Source organism: Callorhinchus milii, unplaced genomic scaffold (genome assembly GCF_018977255.1).
Source record: "Callorhinchus milii isolate IMCB2004 unplaced genomic scaffold, IMCB_Cmil_1.0 Scaffold1012, whole genome shotgun sequence".
Taxonomy (NCBI): Eukaryota; Metazoa; Chordata; class Chondrichthyes; order Chimaeriformes; family Callorhinchidae; genus Callorhinchus; species Callorhinchus milii.
The window spans coordinates 8,123-22,514 of record NW_024705753.1 but is presented as its reverse complement, the minus strand read 5'-3'; the positions used below and the strand labels follow the sequence as shown (position 1 = coordinate 22,514).

Here is a 14,392-nt window from a genome sequence, read left to right as displayed (position 1 = left end):
AATGCTTTTTGTCAATCGCGTAGATTATTACTATTGCTCCAAACCGCTTGAAATGAATGCCAAGCGATCAATTACCTCAATGCATTATGTTTCATTGTCAGCGTTTCACAAATTACACCAAGTGACAAACGTTTCCTTTTATTTACATAGTTTAAATATGTGTTTAAACGGATAGATCACGAGATATTTGACATCCGCTCTGAACTTAGACTGTGTAGAAGCATAAATGACGGTGTTTGTGCAGCAACTCAAAACTTTAAGAATGTCTGTCACTTGTTCGACAACAAATACTGGGTCTCTGTAACTTTGATAGAAATAACTGTTTAACGTTCGCAATAATATGAAATGTAAAACATACATTAGCCACAACAGGATGAAGCTGCCTGATATGGCGAACAGTAAGATGATGGATTTTCTTCGGTTCTCCATCTCTGCATCATTGCCACTATTACTTTTCTGGTGCAGGAGGTTTCTGCGGATTCTGTTGGCCGCTAAAATGTGACTGACTGTCAGCCACGTTCATCAGCAAATCAGAAAGAATGGAACAAACGGAGTTATTATAGTGTCAAACCAGTGAAATACAATCCATGTGGGAGAGGTGTAGTAAACCGATTTGACCTTGCAAAACCAAGGCACTTTGTTCAGTATCTCTCTGGGCTCATACATAAAGTACCAGGGAATGCTGATGAAACAGCTCAGAGAAGAAATCACTCCTACAACCACGGCTGCTGTTCTCTCGGTGCAATAACTTGTTTTCAGTTTCACCCAACAGATGGCGACCAGGCGATCAAAGGTGAAAGCCACTGTGAACCAGACTGACATGTGTGTCACCGCCGACATCAGCACCAATCTGAGTGAACACACGGGAGTGATGTCCAGAAATGTGTGATTGAAATAAAGAGAATGTATCTTGTTCAAAACCACTTCGTTGATGGCGAACAGGAGATCGGCCACTGCCATGGCCACCATGTAGAGGGTAATACATTTTGAGAGCCCACACTTTCCCCGGGACAGGACCACAATGGCCAACAGATTCGCTGTGAGAAAATGGAACAGCAAACAAACATATTTACCTGTGCGCTGCGTAAGTTGATGGTATTTTGCTCGAAGAGCATTCACGCAGCTGTTTCCCATCAATACTCATGGATTGATGGGTACATTAAAAAAAAATTCAAGGCATTAATAAGGAATATTGAAATGATCAAACACAGGTATCTCGCTTGACAGGCGACTTCGGTAACCACTGAGCTGCAGATATTATTTAACCAATGAACTACAGACGAAAATAACCGGTAACATGTAAGAAGTTCTACCGAATTCCCTGTCTGTCGCCTGTTCTGTTGGACATGAAAGATCTCCTGTGACACTACCAGAAAATAGAATGAACTATATCCACATTTCCTGGCCATGTATACACCAAATAAAGTGTGTATCCACAAATATTTATTGCGCTTCTCTGGTTACAATCATGTTAGCATCTGACAGGACATTGTCAAGTATATGCATTGAATATAATCTTAAAGATGTGGACCTTATTTAGTATCAGCATGTGTTCCTGCGGATGAGAACATAAATCCGAGTATTCACTTCCACTAATTGAAGATGGCGTTAAAAATTCCACTGTATAAATGTGAAAAGAATTCACCTCACGCACAGCATAATTCGCAGTAACGTCAAAAGAAATAGAGGGCTCAATCGAGCTATTTATAGTAAGACATCGAAAATTTCCAGATTCTCTATTTTTCACACTGGTCACCCCAACCCCTCCATTCACAACATCCAACTCATTGAAAACAATTCCAAACATGTCCACTCTCACACAATCTCCGCACTTCCATCACTCCAGTCCTCGCCAGGATTCCCTGCCTCCTTTCCAGAAAACACATTGATATAAAGATACTCAAAATATTTGCAAACCATTCCCTGCACTGGCATACCTCTGTCTCTCAACCTACTGACAGAATTGGCTCGCTCATCTGATCAATCCTTCCTCACCGCCAGACATTCTTACAGCCAATGTGTCCTGAAACACTGGAGGCTCAATGTCTCCAACTCACACCCTTTTGAGCGACCGTCAGATCAGACCGAAAGATATTCTTTTAGGACTGTACCTACGGTCACCATTGTAACACACGTAGTAACGAGCAGACCCTCAAAGAAGAAGAGACACACTATCAGTCTCACAGCGAGAGTGGAGAGGGTTCAGCAAACGACAATATCTTATCTTTATAGAGACATCAAAAAAGACATCAGCGGAACAGAAGTCACAGCTGGAGAAGTAGAAGTAGATGTGTGTGCCATGCGCAAACTTGTGGTACATCGGGATACAAGTAAAATTTGTATCTAACTAATTACCTGCAATACCAATAGCTGCAAGAATAGGATAATAAACTATCATTATCCGAAAAAGTGTTGGCAGATACTGCCACGGAATGAAGGCTATAGCCTTCAACATTGTGTATCACCAGCGGATAGGCTGTCAGTGCTGGACACTCAAAGCTGCCAGTCTTTATATCCCAGAACTGTCTCCACTGGGAATAAGATATTTGCACAAATGATTGCGAAATACCAATGTTCCTCTTCTGCCACGAACTGCTGACTGGATTCCTTGGGGGAGGTTGGCATGATCTCATGGGGCCTGAGCCAGCGTTAAGGTGACGTGTTGAACAACAGAAAGCTGGAATGAAATCTAACACGTGTAGTGGTCAGGGTGAGCCTGTGTCTGAGTCAGACCAGTTACATGTTGAGTAAATGACTGTGGTTGTGGGTTCTGATCAGAGAGCATGAATGGTGGCTGAGGTCAATGTTATAAGACGGGTTTCGTTACTAGGCCCGTGGGTTGGATATAAAGAAAGCGTTGGTCTTGTCCTGGCACAATATCCACCAAAAAGAATTGTTTTTACCCAGTGAGAGTGAAACCAACATTGTCCCAAACTATGAGACAGTGGATGAACCTTTTGCGCAATCTCACTGTGTGCTGAATCACGTAATGTTATTTCATAAGAGAAAACTATGTGATCCGTATTTCAAAGAAACAACACTCCCTGCTTCAAGCTTCTGACTCCCTAGGGTGCATTTTCCAAAGATATACTATTCGTTAACGTTGTCTTACTCCAATAGAAATTTGATATTCAGGGATCAAAAACAGCAGTGGTCCCAATACACATCACTGGGGGACAGCATTGCAGAATTCCCTCTACAGAGAAAAACAACCGTTCACCACCACTCTCTGCTTTCGCTACCGAGACAATTCTCTTTCCATGCTGCCACCGTCCCTTTAAAATCGTGGTCTTCTGTTCTGTTACAAGTGTCTTATATAGCACTTTACTATAAGCCATTTTAAATTCTATGTAAACTGCACGATCTGTATAATCTTCCTCCACCCTCTTCGTTACTTCATAAATAATATATCCGCTTTGTTAGAACCTGTTGGCTGTTCTTTATTAAACCATATATTTCTATGTGAATATGTATTTTGTCTCTGGAAGATTGTCATTTCTGGAAGTTGCCCAACAACTGAAGAGCTTATGACTGGCCTCCAGTTACCGGGTTAATCCTTCTGCCAGTTTATGGACTGGGGACTATCAGTTGCATCACATCCGTCCTCTGGCAGCACACTGGTGTCCAAAGAAAATTGAGAGATTTTGCTCAGAGACTCCGTTATTTCCACCCTTACTTGTTTCAGTAAACCAGAATGCATTACGTCCGAATGGCTCATCAACCCTGAATACCGATTTTTTTTATGAACTGCTATCTATTGATTCTTGATCCACATTCCCAGAGAACTGAGCAATAAAGCTGAATGAATTTTGATTGACTGTTTGTTTGATTGATGCATATTCTTATAACCCCACTTTCAATAACTGATACTGTATCACGAGTGGAGGCCACTGTATAAGTTTAATTTGCTGTTGATTTTAAAACATCTGACAAAGATCCATATATATATATTACAAATTGAAATCAGACAGTTTCTGTAATTGAATGCTCATTCTCTCCCTGCAAACTCACAATCCTTTTAATTAATACCGGAGAGTATAAGGCACAGGTTTGCTAGAAGAAATGCTTTGGGTCCCCAGAGTAGTTGCTCAGGTGCATCTTAGATTCTGTCCGAGTTTAACAAGATCAAAGTGAATCATTTGTCACAGATAAATATATTCCATAGAATTTCAAAATTATTTCAACACAGTATTTTGTCTGCTTTTGGGATATTGCTGTGCAACTGCACAGACGTGTTTCCTTACAGATGCACAACGACATCATGTGAAGCATTCGGATATTCTTTTGACGTGAAAAAACAAAGTGCCTTTGACCAGTAGATACGCTTCACGAGAAAAAAAGGTGCATCCAGTTCGTCCAACTCTCTGGCGGTGAAGTGCACATATGCCCCGAACAATCTATGTACTATATTTCATTTTGTTATATTCCGAATAAAATCTCTCTAGTGTGTGCTTGAAAGAATCAACACTTGCTGCTGCAACCATCTCCCATGGGAGTCTGTTCCACGTGTTCACTAATCGCTCACTGAAATAATATTTTCGGAGAATCGTACTGAATTTACCCCCTTCATTTGCAGGCCGTGTCCTCGGGTTTTGCTATTCTGGACAAGTTGAGACAGCCTGTAATGATCTGTGTTATCTGGCCATGTTAGAATCTTAAGGACAGCAATCGTTTTGTTCTTCTTCCAGTGTAAACATGATTACTTAGTCCCTTCTCCCATTCCAGTACCGCTGTTCCCTAAATCGTTCAAGTTGCCCTCTTCTGCATCTAACAGCCGAGTTCATCAGCACATACGAAGCAATCGATATATATTCTTGCTATATTTTCTCTCCGATCATGTACTCAGTTTCACATTTTCTGTGTATGTTATGTGACGCGACAAGCACAGGCATCTGGATGCTTGCCAGTCAGTTCTCTCAGTGAGAGGCGTTGAAGTAGTTTCTGGCTAATCTGCAGCCGATCTCAATCACACAACCTATTTTTTTCTGCTCTGGACTAATCAGACAAATGACCCCCACATATTAGGCAAAACCTAATCAGATATTTATGAACTGGCCCTCTTCACTGACACCATTCTTGTACATCTCCTTTGCATCCATTCCAATACCTTATAATCTTTTCTAATACGAGAAATCTGAACACAGTGCGGCAGTTGCAATGTAATCAATGATATGCAAAAATATGCCATTGGAAACTGAAATTTGTATCTATGATTCTACCTATAGAACCAAGAATACTCTCAGCTTTCCACAGATATTTCGACATCCAACAATCGGAAGGATATGCTGCTTGCCACTTCCAGTTACAGAGATAAAGCCACCACTAATGTGCCTTTGCTCCTCTGCTACTCGCAAGATACTGCCAGTCAGTATGTATAACCTTCGCTCATCTTTTCTGCCCAAATGTATAATCTTCCATTTTGCTTGATTCAGCTTCAGCTTCCACCGATCTGCCCATTCTGCTGATATATTGAATTCCTTCTGCTTGTACACGTTGATATAACATTTAGTGTTCTCCTTAATATTGTGGGATAGACATCTTCGAGCTCCGCCTGTTATCTCAAAAGAAACTGAGCCATAATATAATGACTAAATACAGCAGAGTGATTTTATGTTGAACACAGTTTCTTCCACTGCTTGCAGCTGTTAAAAGTATGATAATGCACAGTTTTTATGAAAAAGAATCACATAATTTATGATCTGAAGCCTGTGCTGTATCTGTGCAACAAATTATATAATTGAAAGTAATTAAAAGGCAGATTTTTTTAAAAAAGTGTTTGATTAATTAACATGGAAGCTTCATGAACGAAACCTCCTATCTAACGGCCAGTTTTTCAGTTAGGATCAGTTCAGTTGGTGCTCGGGACTGGATTTTGCCATTGGGAGAATAATAGGATCACAGAAGTACACAGAACAGAAGGAGACCATTCGGACCATCGTGTCTTTGCCGTCTATCTGAAAGCGGATATCCAAACCAACTCTCCTCACCCGCACTCTCTCAATAGCTCAGGAAACGTGCCCACACCCCACCCCCCACCCAACACACAACCCCACCACCCCCACGCCCTATCCCCACACCCACGTAATAGGTTTTGATTGAATCGGCTTCCAACACCCTTTCACGCAATGCATTCCAGATCGAAACAACTTTCTGCTTGAAAAGAAATTTCATCATCTCCCATCTGTTTCTTTCAGCAACTATTTTAAATTGTGCCCTTGGGTTACCGACCGACAAGCCAGTGGCAATATTTTCTCCTTGTTTACTCTGTCGAACCCCCTTAAAATTGGGAATACTTCTAATAACTCTGCTCTTAAACTTCTTTGCTCCAGGGAGATTAATGCTTCCATAGCCTGTCCTGATAACTGAAGTTGCTCTTTCTCGGTACCATCCTGGTCAATCTCATTTGCATCCTGTACAATGCCTTGACATCCTTCCTTATGTTTGGTGCCGAGAACCGAAAACATTACAATAGCTGAGGCTTAACCAATATCTCAGTACGTCATATATTCCTGACGTTTGTATTATGTGCCGCCGTTGATCAAGCTTGGAATCTAGTAATCTTTTTTGAAATAGTTTTCTACCTGTCCTACCGCCTTCACATATGTGTTTATCTGAATCCTCGGGCTTCCCTTCCTCCTCTCACTTTCAGATTGTACCATCAGCTTATATAGCCTCTCCTCAGAATTCTACCTCTCAAAATGCATCACTTCGCATTTCTCTAAGTTAAACTTCATCTTCCACCTCTCTGTACGTTTTACCAGTCTGACTATGTCCATCTGCAGTCTGACACTGTCCAACTTACAGTTTCCAACTTTTCTTTGCTTAGTATGATCTGCAATCTTGGAAAATGTAGAGCCTGTGAACAAGTCCAGGTTATTTTAGTAGATTAGAAACAGCAGTGATCCCAATACTGATCCCGAGGGGAAACTATTGTACTTTTCGCTCCAGTCAGAAAAACAACCGTTCACCAGCATTCTCTCCTTTCCTTCTCCTAGACCGGTCTGAATCCATGTTTGAAACCCACATGAACTACATAAACTGCACTATGTTCATCCACCAAAATTCTCCAGCAGATTTGTGCGACACGTTTTGCCTTCATCAATTATGTGTTGCCCTTTCTTACATCAAACCATAGTATTCTTAGTGATAATATGATTTGACTTGGATTGCATTCTCTAGAATTTTCCATGCTACTGAATTTGGGCTGAATGGCCTGTTGTTCCCGGGATTATCTATCTGATCCTTTTTGTGCAGTAGAGTAACATTTGCGAAACACCAGTCCACGGGCAGATACCCAGTATCCAATGAGGCTGGAAATATTGTGGCTGGATCAAACAACCCTTACTTTTCTGAGTCAAAATTTACTTTGCCCCTTATTATTGCAACTCTCCAGCCCTATGGTATCCACGATTGCTCCAAAAATAGCAAAGCAGAATATTTCTAAATCGTTAGAAATTAAGAACTGTGGAAGGCAAAGGGATTTGGGTGCCCACGTACACACTTCACTGAAACCATGTTCAGAGCTACAAAATACTATGAATACGAGAAATGCAAAATGTTGTGAAACTTTCCTAACTCTACACGATCCTGTTTACTGACCAATAAGTCGGAACCTGGTTGTTAGTCGATTGGATCGCTTTTCCGGGGATGATAATATACCAAACAAAAAAAATACTAATTTAGTCACACATTACACGACTGTTTGTGGGTCCTTGCTGTGAGCAAATGGCTGACATTTTCGACCACAACTATGCCGTCAATACACCTTATTGTATATTCTGTGAAGCGCTTCAGACTGCTAGAAAACGTGAAAGGCGCTGTAACAAATGCAAGGATTATTATTATTATTATATTATAGCATATTATTACTACTATTATTATTTATTTTTATTTAGAGATGAGATTTTTGCCTTTAAGTCAAGGAGGCTGGAATATAAATGGAAGTAAATGATGCCTCTTCTTGATAGAACCGTCTGACCCGATCTGGAGATCAGTTCAGTTTAAGGTATCGCACCACAGGAAGGACAGATTGGGAGTGTAATGGGTACATGGCGCATCCAACAAAACTGTACCTGGGCTAAAATAGGTAAGTTATGAAGACAGATGACATTAACGTGTTCTCTATTGTCCTGAGTTGAGAAGGTTACAGTTTGATCTCATTGAGGATTTTTAAATTGGTACTGTGATTCAATAGGGTAGATCCAGATACACGAAAACCTCTGGTTGGGAAATCCAGAACAAGGGGACATATTGTTAAAATTAGACACATGCCATTCAAAAGTGAATCTAGGAGTATACTTTCACCCAAACTTTAGTGGAAATCTCTCCTTCAAGAGGCTTTGGATGTTGAATCCATTCGCATCGTGAAGACTGAGGTGGATAGATATCCCAGTATACCGTGCCGGTATACTGACTGGTACGGTTCTCCGAGCACATGTCACACTAATTCTAGCCAAGGATTCCTGGCTCTCCGTCAACCATAGGGTCGATTTCACCAACCTCAAACTCGTGTACAGAACGCTCTCTTGCCAGGCACATTGCTGCATTTGTTACCTGTTTATTACCTAAACCCCACCACCATGTGTCCCCTCGATATGCTCCTGCCTTCTGCATGGATCTCGTGCTCCCCATTCTACCACTTGTGGTCGATTTTTTGAGTCATTTCGCCCCGAAATCCTAAACACACTTCCCCTTTCCCGTACCTTTGCCCCATCCTTCCCGTCTTCTGGTCTCTTCTGAAGAACTTCCGAGTCGACCTTGCCCCTGTCATTCCCCGTTCACACCGCCTCATAGCGGTGCTCCACTACTCTCCTACGCTCTGAAGTGCCACCCTATGTGAGAGGCGATGTATAATTGCAAGGTGTATTTGTTGTGTGCAAAACATCGGATTGACAGCACTAACTCTCTGATTGCGAGCTTCCACAGCTCTGCCCTGCACAACTATTCAAACATCAAGATCTCGGGTAAGTCATGTGTTTCAAGAACAGAATAGTATCCGAAATGCTGAATGGAAAAAGATCAAGATCCATCTAGTTTGCCTTCCACCTGCCATGCGGTCGCATGCACATATGTCCCGAAATCCTGTGTGCAACATCAGATAGTGTTATTTCTTCAAATAAAACTATTTAATCTGTGTTTCAATGAATCAACATTTCCTGCTTCAACCGTCTCCCTCGGGAGCCTGTTCCACAAGTTCGCTAATCGCTGACTGATATAGTGTTTGCGTAGATTGGTGCAGAGTTGAGCCCTCGAACCGCAAGCGGTGACCGCTGGATTCCGCAGCGCACAAAGGATCAAAGTTTTGCCACTAACCTACTTCTGTCACATCCAGATAATAATAATAAAAATAATTATACTTGCATTTGATGTATCGCTTTTCACGTCTTCTCGACACCTCAAAGCGCTGCACAGAATAGACTGTAAAGTGATTTGACTGTATATTTGTGGGCGAATAGCGGAAGCCAATTGCGAACAGAAGCGTCCCACAAACAGTCGTGATTTGAAGATGACCGATTTATTATTGTTTTATTTTGGAGGGATTATTATGTGGCGTGTGGAGTAACCAAACTTGCCCAAGGTTTCGCCCAGCCTGGAATTGAACCCAGGTGTCTCGCTTGCAAGGCGAGTTCTCTGAACACTGAGCTTCAGGGCTCCACAAGCAAGAATGCACTCTCTACCCTCCAACATTGCCAGGCAGCTTGAAATACCTCGCATTACACACACCATGGGGCTTTCAGCCATTCTGGACAAACTCTGTATCTCCATTTCGCAGATGTTTTGTCTGACACCCTGGTTTAACTTATTCAAGTCTGTCCCAAGACCTATATCTTTGCCCTCACCAGGGATCATCTTTCCCCAAATCACCCTATTCAGCTCTGATCCCCAAGTTGATGAATACGGTGAGAATTTGCCTTCACCCCTCAAATTGATATGCGTTATACTAATATAAATTTGTAATCAACTTAAAACAATTTTCTTTCACGAATTTGCAAAGTTATTGTTCCGTACTGTGAAAAATTAAATTGAGTTGATTGCTGTCAGTTTTTTTTAAGACGTCCTAACTCGTTCGTCTTGCTGCCTGAGCACCAATGTGTCTCGCTGTCGATCAAATGAAGAACTTTTGGGCTCATACCTGTCCCGTTGTGTGACAGTTCACAACAAGATTCAATCTTCGATTGTGACTGAGAATTGGGGATGAATATGAAGCTCTGACCTCATCGAGTATCCGCCTGAGAGAGAATTACTGGTCCTTTGAGAACACCTGGATATTGAGCGCGGACAGGTGGCATTCCGCAACACTGATAACAAGTCTAATCCTTGTACATTCAAGCACATTTGCACAGAGAAATTTATACTGAGTGCAGTCCCTGTTCAAATGATAGCGGGATAAACTCTGATCTGTGGCGAATCTTCCCGCTGACCGTTTAAGGAGCAGGAACCATAAGATATTAACGGCGTTTGACTTTATTGCACATCTGTCTGGGATACGATCATAAGAACATAAGAAAATAGCAATCTCCTGAGCCAAAGATCACGGAAATCCATCTCGTTTTCCTTCCAAACTTCTTGCAGTCGCTTGGCATGACTAGTATCATACTTTCCAATATACCGTTTCCTGTGTGTTTCTCTCTGTCTGCGCGTATGTAACTTGGACAACCCGCGGCACGGAGGGCGCTATACGATTTGAAGTTCTTCTTGTTGTTGGTTGCGACTGTGTTCCTGTCTGTGCGCGTTTGAGTGTTCTGTGAGTGTGTATGTGTGTGTCTCTGTTTGCATATATGCCTATGTGTTTCGTTCCCTCTTTACATATCTGCGTGTGTTTGTGAGTGTTTATCTGTCTGTGTTTGTGATTCTGTGTTTCTGTGCTGTTGTGTGTGTGTGTCGATGTGTGTGTGTGTTTTGGGTAAGTCTGTATATGTTTATTTGTTTGACAATATTCTGTACAATGACATGCATCAAAAATATAAGTGAGTTTCTCCTGGAGTCCTGGCTGACAACACCATCAATACAAATTGGACGCTCACTTCACTGCAATTTGACAGTCACAATTACTTGCACAATACACTGCCTCGATACTTTACAAAAGTGGTGTCCAAATGACGGCCGCATGTGTCCCGTTGGTGAACTTATTTGACTAGATACCATTTACAACCTTCTAACTTTGCGCTCCCTCCCTGTTGAACTTCCTCGTGTGGCAGCAGCAGGAGCCGACTGTTGGGAGGCCTCAGTGTGGAGAATGTAACAATACCGGCCATTGGTGCAGTGGGTCAGGAAGTCAAGCATTTCTCTAATCAATCACATACTTAGTGACAGACAACTCCTCCAGTTGCAGATAGTGATTGCCAAATTTTTGAGTAACAAGAGAATACAATATGACACAATGGCTTTGTTCAAATTAGGTGAATTATTTATTAGCTGATAAGGTAACTCATCAAATAAAACGAAAGGCGGAACGGAAACTCTATACAATTCAGCTGCTAGTACAAATGTTTTACAGGATAACTTTTCAGTGCTTATTTGCCACATAATTTGTCACAACTCTCGAAACATCTGTAAATGACTGATAAATGCAGTCCTCAAGAGAAGGCTCGATTTTCTTCCCTTTAAAATTAACCAAATACCAATACAGGATTGAATTCCTTTATTTTAGAAGCCACCACGATCCTCTCCTCATCCAATAGCCCCACATAAACGTACAAGTTGTTGTTACTTACCAACTGAGCCACGTCACCCTCCACTCCCTTTTGCATTTCTAACCTTCTTAACATATGAAGTTAGCTGTTACCTCAACTTGCCGAACCAACAATTATTTGAATAATGTTTCATTTATCTTTAATTCACGATATTCCTCGTGATGAGTTTATGTTTAAAACAATTTTCTGGTTAAACAGCAACACGTAATTGATCCTTGTTGACTTTTCCTGAGCGTAGTTTGAAAGGAAGGTGGAATAAATTAATGATATTAATAATAATAATAAAAATATGAATGTATCTGGAGGCACTTTCACGGAGCAACAAGGGGGCTTACAGACCAAGGAGCCCCATTCATCCGTTAATTGGAACCTACTTCACTATATATTCTGTGAAACACTTTCGGAAGCTACCAATTGTCCCACTAGACGATGGCTCGTTGTTAATATTTCACAAATTACATCGAGTGCCACGCATTTTCCTTTATTTAAATAGTTTAAATATGTGTTTAAACGGAAAGATCACAAGATATTTGACATCCTCTCTGAACTTAGATTGTGTTGAAGCATAAATTACGGTGTTTGTGCAGCAACTCAAAACCTTAAGCATGTCAGTCACTTCTTGGATAACAAACACTGGGTCTCTGTAGCTTTGGTAGAAGTAATTGACTAAGGTTCGCAAAAATATGAAATTTAAAACATACATTAGCCACAACAGGATGAAGCTGCCTGATATTGCGAAGAGTAAGATGATTGATTTTCTTCGATTCTCAATCTCTGTATCAATGCCATTTTCATATTTCAGTTGCAGGAGGTTTCTGCGGATTCTATTCGAAGCTAAAATGTGTCTGACTGTCAACACATTCATCAGCAGAATCAGAAAGAATGGAACAAACGGAGTTATTATTGTGTCAAACCAGTGAAATACAATCCATGTGGGAGATGTGTAATAAACCACTTTGAACTTGCAAAACCAAGGAACTTTGTTCAGTATCTCTCTGGGCTCATACATAAGGTACCAGGGAATGCTGATGAAACAGCTCAGAGAAGAAATTACTCCTACAACCACGGCTGCTGTTCTCTCGGTGCAATAACTTGTTTTCAGTTTCACCCAACAGATGGCGACCAGGCGATCAAAGGTGAAAGCCACTGTGAACCAGACTGACATGTGTGTCACCGCCGACATCAGCACCATTCTGAGTGAACACACGGGAGTGATGTCCAGAAATGTGTGATTGAAATAAAGAGAATGTATGTGGTTCAAAACCACTTCGTTGATGGCGAACAGGAGATCGGCCACTGCCATGGCCACCATGTAGCGGGTGATACATTTTGAGAGCCCACACTTTCCCCGGGACAGGACCACAATGGCCAACAGATTCGCTGTGAGAAAATGGAACAGCAAACAAACATATTTACCTGTGCGCTGCGTAAGTTGATGGTATTTTGCTCAAAGTTCATTCACGCAGCAGCATACCATCAATACTCATGGATTGATGGGCCCGTTTAAAAAAAAAATTTCAAAGCATTAATAAGGAATATTGAAATGATCAAACACAGGTATCTCGCTTAACAGGCGATTTCGGTAACCAATGAGCTACAGATATGATTTAACCAATGAACTACAGACGAAAGAAAACCGAGTAACATGTAAGAAGTTCAAACAAATTCCCTGTCTGTCGCCTGTTCTGTTGGACATGAAAGATCTCCTGTGACACTACCAGAAAATAGAATGAATTCTCTCCAAATTTCCTGGCCATGTGTACACCAAATAAAGTTTGTATCCTCAAATATTTTTTGCTCTTCTCTGGTTACAATCATGTTACATTCTGACAGGACATTGTCAAGTATATCCATTGAATATAAATTTGAAGATGTGGACCATATTTAGTCTCAAAATGTGTTCCTGCAGATGACAACATAAATACGTAAATTCACCTCTACTAATTGAAGATGGCGTTAAAAATTCCACTGTATTAATGTGAAAATAATTCGCATCACGCACAGCAAAATTCGCAATAACGTCAAAATAAATGAAGGGCTCATTCGCGCTATTTATAGTCAGACACCGAAAATTTCGAGATTCTCCAATATTTTTCTCACTGGTCACCACAACCCCCTCCATTCACAACATGCAATTCATTCAAAACAATTCCAAACATGGCCACTCTAACACAAACTCCGCAATTCCATCACTCCAGTCCTCGACAGGATTCCCTGCCTCCTTTCTAGAAAACACATTGAGATAAAGATACTCAAAACATTTGCAAACCATTCGCTGCCCTGGCATACCTCTGCCTCTCAACCTGCTGACGGATCTGGCTCGCTTATCTGCTCAATCCTTCCCCACCGCCAGACATTCTTACAGCCAATGTGTCCTGAAACACTGGAGGCTCAATATATCCACCTCACACACTTTTGAGTGACCGTCGGATCAGACCTGAAGATACTCTTCTTGGGCTTTTCCTATTGTCATAATTTTTACGCGTGTGCTAGCAAGCAGACCCTCAAAGAAGAAGGGAAACACTACCAGTCTCACAGCGAGAGCAGAGCTGGTGGAACCAACGACAATATCTTATCTTTGTACGAGTCACAGCTGGAGGACGAGAAGTAGATATATGTGCCATGTCGAAACTTGTGGTACATCGGGGTACAAGTAAAATGTGTGTTTAACTGGTTACCTGCAATACCAATAGCTGCAA

The 14,392-nt window shown here is 41.4% G+C and overlaps 1 protein-coding gene across 1 annotated transcript; it reads right to left on the bottom strand.

Moving 5' to 3' along the window:
- Positions 1-358: 358 nt before the first annotated feature.
- Positions 359-13,180, bottom strand: LOC103172230 (probable G-protein coupled receptor 139; the record flags this gene model as incomplete). Its single annotated transcript, XM_042346563.1, has 5 exons — positions 13,168-13,180; positions 12,786-13,073; positions 2,356-2,370; positions 750-1,037; positions 359-506 (listed from the first exon to the last, which is right to left on the bottom strand). Coding segments are annotated over exons 1-5 (752 nt in total), but the record flags the coding sequence as incomplete, so codon positions are not given.
- Positions 13,181-14,392: the final 1,212 nt, after the last annotated feature.